The following is an 18355-nucleotide window of genomic DNA, read 5'->3' on the forward strand; positions in this document are numbered from 1 at the left end:
TGAGCACACTGCCTAAAACAGTGCACTTGGAAGACAAAGCTGATCTTGAGAGCTGACTCTGACCTGGGTTTAACTGTGCGCACACAGCCCAGAGGCCTCCCCACAAGCAAGGGAGACTGAATTGAGAGGCTGGAGGGAGTGCTCAATATGACAGCTCTTGAAAAGAGACTGAGCCATTCACGGACCAGAGCCTGCTGCAGGCAGAATTTGACTGCTCTCGCTCCTAGAGCTCCCCTAAGTTTTCCTGGGATCAGTAGCCAGAGGTCTCAGTTCAAGTCAAAGGTCAAGTGCTTTCATTCAGCTTTACAAGTTGTGATAACTTCTCTGTCCAACAGAAGCTGCTCCAGAAATATCTCAGCTATGCAAGGATGCTCTTAAATCAGTCCTACTTTTGCATTATTTTCCTCCATCCCCTCACATCTCTTCCTCCCTTCACAATTCTCATCCAAGTGAATATGAAACCACAACCATTCTGAGCTTATGTACAGTGTTTAAACTTGGATCACAGCTAATACAAAGGGGCTGGAGACAACAAGTAAAGCATAATATGTTAATTAGCTTTGGAATAATTACACAAGCCCAAAGCCAAAACTTCCCTTCATCTGGACTCTGGAGAGCGGCCAATATGGAGGTAGATCTGAATCTTGTGTCTGTGTGATCCAAGTGTTCTTAAGGGACAATTCCCTCCTGACAGAAGGGGATAGGATGCCTGCTTCACTGCAATTGCTAGCTGCAGCCAGTTCCCATTGTATCTACCAACCTGCCACTCACTCTGCTGTCAATGAAGGAGTTGATGCTGAGACCTTTAGCTTGGATGGGTTTGCAGCTTTAACCAGTTTGTACTTGAAAGCTAGCCCTTGCTCCTGGTTACATGGGAAACCAAGGCACAGAGCATTGCTACGGCATGAACTGGCAGCACACTGGGGCTTAGGCACCAAGATACGGAGCAGAGAAGGGAAACTGAGGTGGGTTATGATGGCCAGCTGAAAGCAAGCTCCATATCAATCCTTGCTCCAGGGTCCAGCCCCATGTCACCAGAAGTCACAAGAGTGCTGCTCCCCAGCAGCTGGCTCCATGCATTTTCATTTAAGCCTTGCAAGTGAATGCAATTTAGGGTCCTTGGGAAAACCCTGGTCCTTCAGTACTGGATGGTAGGTGCAAAGGGAGGCCAGTGGGGAGAGTGAGCAGCCCAGCTTGTAACCCAGAATGAAAGAAGAGGGCTCGGCACTAGCAGCACTGGTCACAGGAGCAGCAGCCTTCAGTGCTGTCTGTCCGATTTCCCAGAAGGGAACACACAGGCCTGTGTAATCAGGCTCAGCTGGTAATCAGGCAAAGTCCAAACTAGCATAAAGACTAAATTATCCCTTAGTCCTTCCAGCTCAGGGGAAAGGATATTGATAGGGGAAGAGAGGATAGCTGCTGGACTGCAGCTGCTAGCAGCAGCCCATGCACACAGGGAAGAATCTCTTCACCTAGCCTGCCTCCTGCTCTATTGTCATTCAAATAGCCAGCACCTGGTGTGCTGAGGGCCCATGCAAATTCAGAGAGCCTTGCTTAGCTGCTCACCAGCATAGCTGGGAGCACCATGTGGTCCCAGGTGGGGAAATAACGCCATCTGTGACTGTAAATGTTCGGGGAGAAGCATCTAAGGACACTGCCGCACACACAAGGGATGTGGGTTCAACCCTGGCCCTCACCACTCTTGGTGGGGATGCAGAGGGCAGTCGTACTGACTGCTCTCTCCATTTCTCCACCTACTAAATGAGGTGGTGATGCCAGGCTGAGCTAGTGCAAAACATAGGCCTGGCAAACTAGACCAAACCTGGGGCCCAACTGGCCAAGCAACCTTGTTTCCATCAGTGCTGAAAGACTGTGCAATATCCCACAATGGGCAAAGATAAGACTCCGCCTGCTGTTGGATTCAACCTTGAAAGAGTTCCACTACACCTCTCAACCTCAGCAGACTCATCCCTACATGTTCAAAAATCACAGCCCTCAAAGTTACATGACTGTCTTTAAATCACAAGATTTATATTAACAAAAAAAAAAGAGTTTTGTGTGTTCTTGGTGCGGGATGGCTTTTTCTATTCTTGGTTCTGAAACTTTAAAACCCTCTCATGACTCATGGCTTCCAGTGGTCCTCTGTAGCTGTCAAGGGTGTGGGGGGAACAACCCTAGGTTTTAAAACTGAAAACACAAGACCCTAATTTCACTATAGCGACCACCTCCAAAGTCCTCTAACTCTCAGCAACTCATTCTCACCTTGCAGCCACTCCTTCAGCTGTGCAAAAGCAGTTTGTGGGGGCTACACTGAAATCCAGACCTTTGTAAAGATCTTGGTTAAGATCCTGCATTTGATCCCTATCAAATGAAAGGAAGGTCTTCCTTGCACTAGATCCGTTCCCTGATCTGGATTGCAGTTTATCCCACGAATAGTTGTTAGCACAGCAGAGGGAGCACCTGTGAGACAAAAGGAACTGCAGGACAAGAGCTTCTGCGCTGGTGAGGAAAAAAAACGGCATGCCCCGCCACACTACCGGCCTGCGTTTTGCTCAGAAATGCTGCGCTGCCACAGCAACCACACACCACCAAAGAGTCCCCGGCTCGTGTTACGATTACGTCCCGGGCGCTTACCCCGCGGGCTGCGGAGCGGCGCGAAGCGCGGGGCAGCGGCGCCACCTGGCGGCGGCTGCGGCGCAGCGCAGGGCAGCGCCCGGCCCGGCCCGGCCGAGAAACTCGGATCGCGCCTTGCTCTTTAACAGCGTTTTCCGAGTGAAACATGCCCGTGTACATTATACACGCAACAGCTTCCTATGCAGATGTCCCGGGTGACTTTTGAACTAGTTATGCGACTTCATCCAAAACTGATGAATAGGGGAGGGTCTCAAAAACATGAAATGTCCACAAGCTTCATGAAAAAAGGTGGCTGGGTAGAGGTAGAAATGGTATTACTGCCCACAGACTGCAGTGTGAGCTCAGACCTTATTTGACATGAGATAGACTACACCAAAATGTGAATTTGGATAAACATCATCAAGGAGCAGTCTTTTGTTTACATTGTCCCATGAGAAATTGATGTCTATTTTTATGCTGACCAGCAACACTAGTTCTTCGTCATCCCCTGTGCATCTCTCACCATTTACTTTAACAACTAAATAAGGCAGCAACTATCTTTGTTTCGTGTTTGTACAGCACCTGGCACCACGTATTTCTGCTCTCCAGCTGGGACTCCTAAGTGCTCTGGGAATATAAATAAGAGATAACTGCTTACTGCTTACTGCATTCCTACCTAAGAGGCAAGAAGACTCTTAAGGGTGACTTTAGGAGCAGGCTGAATACAGAGAAGCCAAGGATGGCAGGCTGCAGGGAGTAATAGGGCAACCAGAGGACACAGTCATCCTGTCACCTACTTGCCTGTGCCAGAAGAGATGGAGAGATCAGTCCTTGTTACCTGCCCACACACATCCTGGCCAACCCCCTACTGCTGGAGGATATTGGTTACTGCAATGGGGGGACCCATGGCTATGCCTCTCCTCCAACTGTAGCCCAACACAATGACTTGCTTTGAACTCATCCTTTTTGATTTTGCCTCCCCATCTAGGAAGCTTTTAGACAGCAGTGGCAAACATACCATCACACAGGTGATGCAGGGTGTTATATCTAAAAGCACAGATGGTAAAGGGACCTCAGCTCGGTTTGACAACCTGGTTTCCCTCCAGTGGCTGCTCTCAGCCTTCTGACAACCCTGGGCTGAAGCGGAGTCACTTTCAAGTTTCAAACTTTGGGTCCTAATTCAGACCTCTGTAAGTGGGCACTGGATCTGTAAGAAGATACAGTTTTGATGAACTACAAAAAGGCATCCCAGAAGAAACTGCATTAATTAGAAATTGCTGATGTGTTTACAGCTAAAGCAGAGTTTGTGAGAAACTGTTGATGACTGGATGTACACTTCTGACCAGCACAGCCCACACATAATAAATAAGTTATTAATAGAAAAGAGACCAGAAACCTATTATATTAATTTCACTGTATCATTTGACAAGCTCTACCTAGTCAAATCTTGAAGGAACTTCAGAAGTTAAGCTGTGATCCAGGAAAACAATGATCCATGTATTTAACCTGTAGGACAAGGGCAGGCCTGAGAGGAAGCAAAATTAGGCACAGCCTAAGTGCTTTGCTTCATTCAGGTTCAAACAAGCAGATTCTTCAGAGAAGATCAACACTGTGCAGTATGTCAGCATCAGCTGGGAGTGCTGCTTCCTAATTTTTACGTATGCTAAAAAACTCCCATCTGTGTCCAGTATTTTACAGGAAAAAAAAAAAAAAAAAAAGCCAGCTTCTCACTGGGTAGCTATAGATAATAGCTGGCCACAATATTTGCTTCAGAAGAGTTCAATTAGGTAAACATCTCCCAGAGCATCAGGACTATAGGCTCACTTATCCACTCCTGCACTCCTCCCCTGGGCTCCAGGCTCATTCGGTTTCCTTCATAGTGCTCCCCAGTGGACAGGGTGTTTTAGGGCCTGATTTTCAAGTGGTGGTCTCCCAACTATCTTCTGAGACACAGTTTAAGTACAGGAAGGAAATTTCAGATAAAAATAAAAATGTTGCATTTCAAAATATTTTGATTGGTTTATCTGAATTTTGTCAAATTAAACTGCAGTTGTAGAATCCCTTATGTCACAGGATCTGTGCTTTCCATTAGTAAAGTGTTCTGGATGGATATTTTTCACCTAGCACTTCAGTTAATGTTATTGAGGATCTGCCTGAAGCGATTTTCAGTTGGTCTCCATTTTCTGGCACTTGCAGTTTTTCAAGTTCACACCATAGGGGTACATGATCTCATTCAGCCACACTCTTCTGTGCATGTTCACAATGCTTTGAAGTCAAGAGGACTTAAGTAGGGCCTTCAGCAGATTCAATGTATATTAAATGCATCATTGAATCAGGCCTGAATCATTCTGGTGTTTAAATTTTCGCTTTGCAGATCTAATCTGGACAAACAGTAATCAGAAAGAAACATATGTGCAGCAAATAAATAAAAATCTTGCATCTTCACAAATCCAGCCTTAAATATCTAATTGCCTGATTAAGCTCTGAAAATCTGCTCCCCTGCCAATGAAATAGTGACCCAGAAATTATTGCATCCTGAAACTGATCTTAAAATTTGCACTGTACTCATAAATCTACAGGTTTTAACTCAGACAAAATAGTAATATAAGTAGCCCAAAATAGTAATATAAGTAGCCCTGATAGCAAACCAGATATTTGTATCATTGTCAAAATACCCCAGATAGCATGAGTACTAGGAAAGCTATTTAATCCTCCTTGGAAGCTTCTTCCCAGGATTTCTTGAAATGGAAAAAAAAAAAAAAAAAAGAAAAAAATAAGGAGAAGGGACTGAAAGAAAAAGAACTTGACTGAGGAAGAATGGGGATCAGTTATATTCACTAATTCAGAATTACCATTGTTTCTTCCTACTGACTGGTAAGAACTGAGAATAAGCTCTTATGCTAGATCATTTTAGATTCTCTTTTCACATATGACATTTGCCTAGCTGCAGTAACTGACACTAACTCCAGTTCAAATTACTTCATCGCTGTCCTGGATATCCACACATGCAAACTATAGGAGCTTAGTTGTAGCCCTCAGTGAGTAAATGACCCACACACACAGCCACAACTTATGGCTCCAGAGAGAGCTGGAAGAGTGAAGTTTGCAGTGCTGGTCCCCAAGACAGTATATATATGCTGTGAGACCAAAGAGACTGAAGAACCACCATCTGGGTATAACCTCACTTCTTACCTAAAACCCATCATTCCCTCCCACCTCATCTCTATCTCCTGCACACTGGAATATCCTAACACAGAGGTCCTCAACGTTCACTAACCCTCAGGCTACCGCACTCTATAAGGAACATGTTGGCAGCAATGCCATACTTTGCTATGCCTGTCAAACTACAAACAATATTGGAACATTGGCCACAGGCTGGCATCCAGTGGTCTAATATCCTCTTCAGTGCAGCTTCTCTTGGAGAGAAGCTGTACTCACAAGTCCAAAGCCATCATTGATGGACTTAGAGAAGAGTCCAGCTATATTTACTGGAGGAGCCAGGTTCCAGGTTTTGAGTTCCTCCTTATCAGAAGTGCCAACTAACATGCACCTGAAAGAGAAGACCCTTCTCCTGCCTGGGGATAAACTGTCTCCCACAGGGATGTGATGGCTCACACTTTCCCTGTGCTACTAGAAAGAGCCACACACCTGCCAGAGCTTACACTAGAAGCCAAAAACCTACTCTTCTGTGTACTCTCTTCAACCTGTCGCCCTTTCCCTACTGGCCCACTCTGCCGTGCCCCCAACACAGCGATCTCTAGGCAGATCTGTTGACAGGGGGGAGGCTGCTTGGCACACAAGGATGGAAATAGCAGAACACCCTGTGCCGTGTGTGGAATGACTCCCCTGCGCCCAGCAGATAGCTGACCTCTGCTAGCTGGTGCACTGCAGCGAATGCAAGTGTTATAAATACAGATGAACCTAGGAGCCTGTTATGGACACCATGGCTGAAGCTGCATTTCAGGGCTGCTGCCAAACAGTGCTCAGCGAGAGACCTCCAGTTAGAAGGAAAAGTAAAGCCACGCTCCAGCACAACGTCCTCCTAGTGCCAGACTTAAAGAGACACAGCTACTGCTTTTTCTCCTATAAAGCACTAGCTGCCTGATCTCTTCCTTTTGGTTTCTCTTGGTGTCACAGGGAAGGGCTGGGGCAGGGAGCTGCTGCTAGGGTCTCTTCCTTCTAGCAGGACTCCTTCAGGCATTCAGTCCTGTAAAGTTTCCTCCACTTCCCAGCCTCCCACAGCAAACAGGGCCAACAGACCAGGCAGGCAGGATCACAGCTGGCAAGAGAGGCCAGGGAACAGCCTTGCAAGTGTTTGAAGTGCAAGTTAAGCTGTAAGGCAGCAGAGGCAGGAAACAACTACATAGGCTTCTTGCCTAGTACGTGAGTCCTGACTTGTGTGGGTCAACAGCTATCACTAATTACACTGTCTATATGGCACAGTTTGCAGTAGGCTCTATGGTCACCCAGACTTGGGGGCCAACAGGAGCATCCTCACATCCTTTGCACACCCCCTTTCCTGCCTGCCCTGCAAGCAAAAACAGCTTAGCAGGAAGATGGCCTGTCATGTGGCTGGGCTGTGGCCAGGGTGCCTGCCAAGGCCCCCATCTCACCCACAGCTCAAGCACAGCCAGCATGGTAGAGTACAGATGGAGTTGGTTTCCAGGACCTGAGGGTCTACAAAAGGAACTGAGGAAGCTGGATGGATACGCACACACCATGAGTCCTCTCAGCTTCTGTCTCCATGGTAGATTCAGGTGTTTTCCACTTCCAGGGTGCTCTAGATCCTGGCAGGGTTTCTGCACCTGCAGAGTAACCTGCCGGCAATGTGAACACTGTGACTTGCAACAAAATCATGAAACTCAGAAACAGTATCCCAGTATGAAGAGACACCTGGGCAACACACATCAGTGTTGCTTCAAGTGTATGTGGCAGTATTTAAGGAGAGCTGCAAAAAGATTCAAAAGGCATAGTGAAATGTATCTTCTAGCTAGAAGGCTGTTAACCACCCTCAACTACTGGCAGCAGCTCATTTTCAGTAGGACAGAGACATGCCCATCAAATGCAACATCAGTTTTCAGCCATCCCTAAGGAGAAGGGCAGGGTCTCCACCTCATTGCTATCTTTCACCAATCATATAGCTTGTGATTATCAGAGTCTTACTTTGTTCTTGGCTACAGGATTCATGCTACTACTCAAGCATTTCAGCTTCCATTTAAAACAGAGAAGCTTTTTTTCTGTTTTTTGTGGCTGCCAAAAAAAAAACTTGAGCACAGGAGCCCCAGAGCTGCCACATTAGGAAAAGAAAAAAAAATCACAAGCTAGACACTTCTCAGATCTCCTGATTTCTAGGCTGACTTACTGATCTGAGGGAAGGGGATACCTGAGTCATTACTTCTGAATCCTTGGAAATGTTGTGTAACTGTATCCTACCAGTATCTTTGGTGGGTTTCTGTCAGGAGGGCTTATTCACACAGAAGAATTTGAAGTAAAAAATTACCGAACACAAAAAAAAGTATGCCTGCATTTGTTTCAGGCCAGAGTCCTTACTGCAAAAAGCCCCACCTGCAAGACAAAAAAAAACTACTTGGAAAGCTATTCACCCTAGAAATATGCATGCCTAACAGGTGCTGATACACTTTTTAGAGAGATTCAAGGCTACCCCAGACAGTACAAATTTCAGTTAGAGAAGAGACAGGTCCGAACAGAGCAGAAATTCAAGAGCAGCAAATCCTTTCTGTCATATTAAAGAGAACGCTAAGCTTGGGCAACTCATCATCAAACAGGAATGAAATTCCTGGTGACACAGTGAGATCTCTCCAACGCTTCCCTGACCCTGCCAGCTGCGCCCAGCAAAACCTGGCAGAAGTCATGGTCCTAGGCCACTCCAGGAAAGGGGGAAGGGTGATTTAAAAAGGCAGCACTGGAGGTTGGGAGCAGGGGAGTGAACGAGAGCAGAGCTGCGATTGCAGCGCGACAGGTGTAAATCTGCTTGGCACAGCTCTGTCAGCAGCAGAAAAATCTGTGCTGCTAAATTAAAACCCCACTGTCCCATCTGATTATCAGAACTGTATTAAATATATTGGCACTTTTGTGGCTGGGGGAACATAGAGAAACCCAAGGTGAGAATGGCATCCCGGACCAGGCCAGCTCGGCACTGCTGAGTGCAGGATCATCATTTTAGACCCTGCCACTGGAGGGCTGCTTTGAAGCAGTGCTGGTGGATAACATGTGCATTAACTCACCCCATTGCCTTCTTCTGCTGTTCTGAGCACAGCCAGGAGCAAAGCTAGGCATGAGTCCAATGATTCCCACTCCTCCAAGAAAAAGGCAGAGAACCAGAGGGAAATGGCTAGATAGGACTATGTTAGGCTTAAGGGTTTCTAGGAGGGATCACACTATATTAAACCATGTGGCTGTTTCTTAAGGTCTGGCACAAGCCAGTTTTAGAAATTCCTTGGGTCCTTGGGCCAGAGCTCAGTCTAAATCCACTCAGACCCTTGCTCTCAGGGGACCAGCTTTGGGCCTAGACTTCAGGCAGGTTAAGGGCTTGGTTTTTCAGCACTTGGGTTTTGCTGCAATCCCCCAGGGCTCAGCTATCAGCGTCTCTGATGATAATAAGGGTGGCCAGATTTCTGAACAAGCTGTGCTGGAAACATAGCCAGCAGCAGTTGCTTCCTATATATAGGCCATCCTAACTATAGGCCAGTCAACCTCACCTCCATCCCTGGAAAAGTGATAGAACAGCTCATTCTGGATGTCATCTCTAGACATATGGAGGAGAAGAAGATGATCAGGAGTAGTCAGCATGGATTCACCAAGGGGAAATCCTGCTTCACCAATCTGATAGCCTTCTGTGATGGAATGACTGGCTGGGCAGATGAAGGGAGAGAAGTGGACGTTGGGTACCTTGACTTCAGCAAAGCTTTTGACATTATCTCCCATAGCATCCTCCTAGATAAGCTCAGGAGGTGTGAGTTAGACAAGTGGATAGTGAAAGGCAGAGCTCAGAGGGTTGTCATCAGTGGCATGGAGTCCAGTTGGAGGCCTGTGGCTAGTGGCATCCCCCAGGGCTCAGTGCTGGGTCCCATCCTGTTCAGCTTGTTCATCAATGACCTGGATGAGGGGACAGAGTGCCTCCTCAGCAAGTTTGCTGATGATACCAAGCTGGGAGGAGTGGCTGATACACCTGAGGGCTGTGTGCCATTCAGAGAGACCTGGACAGGCTGGAGAGCTGGGCGAAGAGGAACCTCATGAGGTTCAACAAGGGCAAGTGTAGGGGTCCGGTGCCTACGGAGGAATAACCCCATGCACCAGTACAGGTTGGGGGCTGACCTGCTGGAAAGCAGCTCTGCAGAGAAGGACCTGGGAGTGCTGGTGGATGAGAGGTTGACCATGAGCCAGCAATGTGTCCATGTGGCCAAGAAAGCCAATGGTATCCTGGGGTGCATTAAGAAGAGTGCTGTCAGCAGGTCAAAGGAGTGATCCTGCCCCTCTACTCAGCCCTGGTGAGGCCTCATCTCGAGTACTGTGTCCAGTTCTGGGCTCCCCAGTACAAGAGAGACATGGAGCTACTGGAGAGAGTGCAGTGCAGGGCTACAAGGATGATCAGAGGGCTGGAGTATCTGCCCTGTGAAGAACGGCTGCGAAAGCTGGGTCTGTTTAGCCTTGGGAAGAGAAGACTGAGGGGGGATCTTATCAATGTGTATAAATACCTGAAGGGAGGGTGTCAAGGGGATGGGGACAAACTCTTTTCAGTTGTCGCATGTGACAGGACAAGAGGCAATGGGCAGAAATTGAAGCACAGGAAGCTCCGCCTGAATGTGAGGGGGAATTTCTTTACTGTGAGATTGACAGAGCACTGGCACAGGTTTCCCAGAGAGGTTGTGGAGTCTCCTTCTCTGGAGATACTCAAAGCCCGCCTGGATGCAACCCTGTCTAACGTGCTCTAGGTGATCCTGCTTGAGTAGGGGGGTTGGACTAGATGATCTCCAGAGGTCCCTTCCAACCTTAATGATTCTCTGATTCTATGTTTCTTTCCCTCCACCAGCTCTCTGACATACCAAATCTTTCAGGAGCCTAGATTTGGCCCATGCTCTAGGCCTGCCTATGGCAATAACCTCTAGCAATCTACTGTCCAAGCATCTTGAAACAAGTTACCTTCACCTGACCCTACCGTGCAGGGCCATGCTATCTGCATGGAGTACTGAGACACAGAGGAACATTTTCAAAGTCATGTGGGAAGCCTGTGGCAGTGGAAAACTTGAATGACCATCTCCTACCCTCAGGCATTTTCCCTCATTGCTGAAGCACCTTCCTGCTAGGTCTCAGGCTGGTGCCTTTCCCCTGGAAGGAAGATTCTGGTCCTGCCTGTCTTCTGTACAAGTTGCTGCTTTAACTCTTTAAATGTTGTATCACACCCCAGGAAGTTGACACAAGAAGGGGTGGGGTTGGGAAGGGAGAGACAGAGGAAGGAGAAAGAAGAGGGGCAATGGAGGTAGATAAATCAGAGAGGTAAACTGTACACTACTCAAGATAATCACAAGTAATTTAACAGGATTTTTGTGGAACAAGCATGCTGTGTTCCCATTGCCAAGTTAATTGTCTAGATGAGAGCTTTTCAGCTTGTGGCACAGGAGTTTTTCTGAAGTAGGGTGTGTCAGGTATCTGAAAAGAAAAGGTCTCTCGTCAGTCAAATTTATTATGCAGGGATCTGCACTGAGATTGGAATGACATTAAGAGTTCATAAATCAAAAAAAGTTGAAAGCCTCAGCCCTAAATACATGCCACACGTCTTCCTTACTCCCAGGTCCTGCAGAAGAGAAAGCGGATAAAGAAGCCATTCCTGGCAGCAGCATGGGCTGGGTCTCTTGTTGGGCTAATTTTGTGCAATGTGATTAACAGAGCTTTGTAAAACATTTGTAGGACCCCAGCACACTGTGATTACAAGTGAGAGGAGGATTTTACTAAGCAGGCTGTGGCTAAGTCAAATGTCTCCTTTTGCAATTTAGAAAGAGACAGAAGGCCAGGTGCCTGCTCAAAAGTTTTTTACAAACCCAAGTAATTTGCCCCAGCAAGTCTGCCTTCCTGCGGATCCAAAAAATCACTGCTTAATTGAATCAACACTGGCACAAACATAGCTTCCTTAAGCTGTTTCCACTCCCACAGAGGCAACAAGCTACAAACAGAGGGAATAGGCTCTAAAGTGATATAAGCCCTGCTCTGTTGGTGACATGGTGAATAAATTTGGGTCCAGCTTCCTTAGGCAGAGTGCTAGTTACTCCACCCAGAAGAGGGGAATTCTTGTACACAGAAGTGCACAGGGAGCAAACGGACACCTACCTGTAGCCCTGCACTCATACCAAACATAAGGCCTCTCCAGGTCTTTCCATGAAGATTGAGCCTTTTCTGCTTTCCAGCATTTCTCCATACGCTTTTCCTTTTCACTTTATTGCTCTTCTTCCCACCTGTTTTCATCCATGCCACTGGATCCATTTCCATTTGGCTCCAGGTGGTATCTGAGATAAAACCCATGTTGCTCTGTAAGAGTTATAAGCCCATTAGGAGACAACAATCCCAATCCCAACTAGGACAGCCCTGGTTTTGACCAAGACACCTTCTAAACTACTTTTTGACCTGCATAATAGATGCTGGTCCCAAACCAGCTCACAGAGACAGAGAAACAAAACAATCCCTATATAGTAGCACAAGACAACTTCACTCTGTGGGACAAGATGTCTAAAAGAGACACAACAACTTTAAAATATCAATAAGTAGCGATCCTGTGTGGCCCAGTGTGAGCCAGGACTCCTCTAACATCTTGTTGACCTTCCCTTTGCAATTTCTATATAATTTTGTATAAGTGCTTTTGACTGCACTGCATTTTATTTCCTCATCCATAAACATGTCTACATGTCAAAAACAGGAGGGGTTATAGCATCTTCTCATCACATAATAGGTCCCAGGACACCTCAGTCAGAATACACAAAGTGTCATGAAGCACTATTTGCAAAGATCTCTGGCAATTTAAAACAGAAAAAAAAAGGAAGGAATGCAAATGATCCAATTGCTTTTCTGTCTTGTATTTGCCATCACTGATATGACTGCATCAGAGCGCAGGCAGTGTAAAGCACCATGAAAGGCATGGTGCTTTCAGTAGGGCTGAAGAGAAGCGAGAGGTTTTCTTGCAATGCAGAACTTTCTCTGAGATGATAATGAATCTCTCAGTCTCCTCAGAAAAGCTGTGTTTCTCTGACTCTCCTGCCTTAATGACAGCAATACTCCACAAGTTCTTACAAACTGTGACCTTGCTTGGCAAGCTAGAGTCCTAGTAATGAGTCCAGCTGCTTGTAAAAGGCATATTTTCTGAATATTCCTATCTTGCAAAACATGCAAGGTCTTAGAAGCTTGAAAAGAGATTAGCATAAGCAAAACCTTAATCCTGGAGCCATGGAAAAAGGTTCACCATAGTATTTGGATCAGTGGTGGCTGGGGAGCTCTTTTTCTGCGTGGGCTAAAGAGGACAACAAAGGTGAGAACAGCAGTGCAGAGTGTGGCTGGGGCAGCAAGGAGGGAGGAGCAGCCAAAGTATATCCTCAATGTCTAATATAAGCAGGAAAAAAATCAATAAGGAGGAGATTATTATTTATTCTACTTCCCCGTCAGGCACCTTGCATTTCTGCAAGTCTAAGGTGAAAGGCTGAGATTGTCCTATTTTGAGAACTCCTGCTCTATAACTATCACTGGCTACCTGCTACATATCATCAAAAAATTTCAAAGAAACAAAATAAAATCCTACCTCAAAAAAAATCTATCTCAACTCTCAGCGAAAGTTTTCCAACCAAGTTCCACGGAGCCAGGATTTTTTTCAATGAATATGCCCCCCAGAAACCTAGAACAGTGGATAAAATCATATTAAGTTTCTCCCTTAATTCTCTTCCCCCTCCCACACCCCACCCTGCCTTTTACTAAGAGAGCTTCCAGGTGGAAGGCTCTGAGATGGTTAGCTGGGGGAGAGCATTGTTTCAGTTTCTGGAAGCAGGATGTGAAACTAAGAAATGCAGGAACAGAATAATTGAAGTGTTTTGGTTAAGAAGTAAGAGTCAGGAGGCTGAGACTTGCAGTCAACTTACGTCAGAGACTACTGGACTCCAGCTTTGCCAGAAGATGAGCTATCTGAGCTGGGAGACAAGCATCGTGAGAGACAGTGCTGACAATACCATTTGCTTACTTGTCACTGGCCACAGAACTTAAAGTATTGCAACTATGGGCAGCTGTGGGCACAGAAAAGCCTTGAACTATGCAGAAGGATAGTATGAAGCATTTTTAATGATCCTGTGAATGCAAAATCCAAGACTTCACAGAGGAGCTGTTTGTTCCACTCTATCCTCCCCTCCCATGGGGAACTGCTATTACTCCTGCCTTGCAAGGAACGATCTGTCATACAGAGAAACATTATGTCAGTGTCCTATAGAAATGGGCCTTGAACAAAATCCTGGTTCCCCAGATCCATGAAGTCTACACTCTGTCCTTTTCTTGACAGCAAGTCCGTCCCAAAATTCCTAGTCTAAAACACTATTTGAATACAGATAGACAGCTTTGAACTCCCAAAGAGCTTTGCTTTTGAGGCTGAGACGAACATGATTCAGTGTGCTGCTGTTGGGACCCAGAAAGGTCAGATAGATAGAAAAAAAAACAATACTTGGGGCCTTTGCCAGAGTATGGGAGATTCTGTTTCAGACCTAGCTCTGCCCTTGGCATCCTATCGGCTTCTGGGCAAAATAAGGAGCTGTGTATCAGACCCAAGTACTTCTGTTCTAAACATCCCAAAATACATGAATCTGAGATTTCAATTCAAACATATATCTGTAAGATTACAAGGAGAAAATCCACTTTGATTAAAGCTCCACTTCATAAGAATTAAGAAATTAAGATGATTGAGACTGTTGTTCACATTATGAGGAATTTATCTTGATTCTCTTTACAAGCTCATTCGTTTCTAAGTCAAACATGTAAACTCTACCTCCTGAGAAGCACACAGACATGCAGGCACTTCTAACTAGGGAACAAGCTATCCTGAGCTTCAACTGAATGCAGATAAAACTAAAAGACTGCAGAAAACATCCACTGGAATTAGCACAAACAGTCCCACTGAGGTTCTGAATAGACAGGCAAAGAGATGGACTCTCTGTTGACCATGACATCCAACGTCATCCTGCTAGAGGAATTCCCCTCAGGGCATAAGTGAAGTCTAACAGCAAGAGATTTTCACTGTTGATGCCACAGACAGATAAAAGAGATGGTCTGGGGCTAAGAAAATCAACACTTCTTGTCAATGAAAAAACTCTTTTGCTGCTTTTCTGATAGCAAAAGGAGGAGAAAATGAAAATTAGGTTATGTCTATTTTAAGGTAGATTAAAAAGACTGGAGATAGCACATTAAAAATAGCTGAAGTGACATGAAAGTGGAGCAATTGCTAAAGATCTACAAAAATAAAAGGAGGGCAGGAGCCTGGGAAGCTGATTTTGAATTAGCTGTGAATGTTTCAGTTTTAAAGCACTGCCTGATGTGTGCCTGCTTTCAAACACTATGATGCCAATGGAGGCTTATTCCTGCACCTGAATGCATTAAGTTCTTCAAAGAAAAGCAACCAACCTGATGTACACCGGATCATCCCACAATCTCATTTCCATGCCATTCACCGAAAGTCTGTCCAGTCATTGTCACCCATCGTGACAAGTGTCTTGCAGCTCCCACTAAAACAAATCAGATTTTTCCTCCTCCCATCTCCTCTAAAAATAACCACTCCTAAAGGGTGCCTCAGCTTCCTCAAACTTCATCATTAGGATATCAAGTCACAGAAATACGTTAAGCCTATGAAAAAGCATAGCCAGAAATTGTAAAGGGGTTTTGAAAACAAGTCAGGTGTTGAACTTTTTGCATTGAGTTTCAGTCAACATGTTGTGGGCTGGTCACATTGGGAGTGGAAGCTAAGGGGGATATGTGTTCCTACATCACCCAGAAGAGAGCTATAAGTGCTCAGTAGTACTCATCTTTTTTTCCCAGACAAATACAGGAATCTTCCAGCTGTGCAATTAGTGGGAAGAGCTGGATTGGACAAGAGCTGTATGCACCAAGAAGAAAGATCATCTCTTTTTTCAGAGCAGACAGAGCAAAGCTGTTATGGAGCAACTGCAAAGCTGTTACGGGCATAAGGAGGCCTAGTAAACCCATGTGTTTGCACCTCACTTTGGCACGGGGGACACTTGTACCCCTTGTCAAACTGTGTTTTGCCAGCTCCTCAGAATACTTTCTCCCGCAGATCAATGTCACCTCGCTTTGTCAGTGCTGACCTGTAGCCAGCTGGCCTGCCTCCACATTCCCATTGCTGCCAGTCATGGGGCAGTGGTGACACTCATGTCAGAGGAGAGCAAGTCATGAAAGACACTGCTATCGAACTGTTCTCCCTCAGCAGCTTGATGTAGGTGAAGAAGGAAAGTGGTAATTAGAGTTGAGTCCCTGGGGAAGTAGAGGGAGATCCTGAGACAGCGGTCCCAAGGAAAATGAGAAATTTATTGATCATCATTCTTGGGAAATGAAGAGGAGGGGATATGAGGAACAGCTTGCTAGTAACCTCAACAGAACTGCGTGACAAAATCTCAGGACTATAAGGCAGGTCACAGGCTGAGAGGCCCACAGGGATGGCAGCATCTCTCCATCGTCCTGAGGAGATTCCTGCCTGCTGCCCCAAGGGGTAGCAGGGGGTTTGTGCCACTGCCTCCTGCCCCTCTTGCCTTTAGCATGATAAAGCTTTAACTACTTGCATATAAAGCTGGGGGCTTTGTAACTGCTCTGGGCATAGGAGTTTGCAGTGGAAGCTTCAATCTGCTTTGGGATTACATCTGGGAGAAGCAAATTCAAATGCCAGAAATTCTCCTGGTACCTCGCAAACAGAGAGAGTGATTCAGAAAACAACTTGCATTTAAGCAAGCAGTTCTGGCTGATGCCCCCGGAGAAGGGAGTCCCATGAGCTCTCACGTCCTTTGCTGCCTGAGGAAATGTGACTTTGCCTCTAGTGGTGCAGTCTCTTAAATCTTTTAATCCAAGATCTGTTATCCAAGCCTAATCACTGTGATGCCCAAGTGGTTACAAAGAAAGACACCCTTATTATAAAACATAGTAAATATTTTCTATTTTTGTTAAGTCCTAGTAGGGCAGATTGTGCCTTAATTTTCTGTACAAACGAAGCCTGTCCCTTTGTAAAACCTGCCTGCATATTCCCAGCATCAACATCTCCACTCACTCACTGCCTCTCACTCAGATGCTGCAGAGTGCCAGCAAGTCCCTCAATAGTGTCATATCTGTCCTTTTTTATTCATTGCAGGGTTTATTTTTAGCCTGAAACAACTGCTTCCTAAAAATGGAGTTCCTAATGACACGGGAGCCGGACACAGCTATGTAAGGTATCTGGGGCTTGGCCTGACAGCTTCTCCTGTCTGTCTCTTTGTTTTGAGCCCAGGACTGCAAAGTTTGCTGCTTCCCACCAGCCTTGCAGAGTTTGGACTGATCATTAGGAAGGCAGAAGAAAGAGAAACTGTTCAAACTTCATCAGTGTCTTTGGTCTCCCTCTCTTTCCAAACAGAGAAGAAAGGAGACATTCACCTGCCTTCCACTCCACTCCAGAGGTTTCCCTATGAAGGCAACTTGCTGGATTCTGGCAGGTTTTTACCTGCTTTTCTGCTGCAAAGCAGAAGAGGGACTACATTTCCCCACTTACGATGGGAAAGACCGAGTGATTGACTTGAACGAAAAGAACTATAAGCAAGCCCTGAAGAAGTATGACATGCTATGCTTGCTCTTCCATGAGCCTGTGAGCTCCGACAAGGTCTCCCAGAAGCAGTTCCAGATGACAGAGATGGTCCTGGAGGTAAGCACCAGTGCATGTCTCAGTTGGGGTCAATACAACAGCACCCTTTGAAGCTGTGGAGAGGAGCCATGGGAAAAGACAGTCAAAGGATAATGCAGGAAGGCACCCAAAGGTCTGGGTGTTTACCTGAATTTGAATTAGCCCTTGGGTTCTGTGAAATCCAAGCAAAGGGCCTTTATTGCACTGCTGTGAATTGTTTGCAGGGAGATAGTCCCTCCAGATTGTAGGTTAGAATCCCACTTAAAACCAAGTAACCTTTAAATCTCAGCAATATGAACTCAGCTCAGCTGCGTTTTTCTAAATCTCCACACAGATCTGCATTTGGAGCTTGAAATTTTTAGATTCCTTCTTATTTTGTGCAAGTCAGTTCCCTTCTTGTATTCCAAATTCAGTCCCATTTTCTGTCCTGCTAGGAGCAATCAGTCAAAAAGTCCTTACTAAATTCTGCTGTAAAAGGGCATCCTAGCTCCCCTTCTCAAAAATTGATGCAGTACTAAATCCTCTTTTTTTTTCCTGGCACTCAGTCGCCTGTTCGGAATCAGTCTGTAGCTGCTTGTTAATGCAATCATTCACTTCGGTGCCAGAGTATTGTTAATTCTTTGCTGAAAGAATGATTAAGTAATCCTCAGTAAAATAAATCATAGTAAAGACTATATAGTAGATTTATAGCATTCTTTCTTATATTGTAGCTGCAATCTAGGGGCTCACACACCAGAAAGCCTGAATTATTAGGGGTTCATTTCCTACCAAAAGCTTAGGAATATTCCCTCTTAACTGAAAGACCTATTTGGAAAGAGAGAGAAAACTGTAAAAGAA

The 18355-nt window shown here is 45.7% G+C and overlaps 1 protein-coding gene across 1 annotated transcript in view; it reads left to right on the forward strand.

The window, feature by feature from the left end:
- Nucleotides 1–17131: 17131 nt before the first annotated feature.
- Nucleotides 17132–18355, forward strand: part of CASQ2 (calsequestrin 2) — a 40771-nt gene continuing 39547 nt past the window's right edge. Inside the window, exon 1 of the mRNA XM_062595219.1 lies at nucleotides 17132–17539. Coding sequence (XP_062451203.1) covers nucleotides 17306–17539 — 234 coding nt within the window. The 5' untranslated portion in view covers nucleotides 17132–17305. The remainder of the gene's footprint in view (nucleotides 17540–18355) is intronic.

This window comes from Rhea pennata, chromosome 1, assembly GCF_028389875.1.
Source record: "Rhea pennata isolate bPtePen1 chromosome 1, bPtePen1.pri, whole genome shotgun sequence".
Classification (NCBI taxonomy): Eukaryota; Metazoa; Chordata; class Aves; order Rheiformes; family Rheidae; genus Rhea; species Rhea pennata.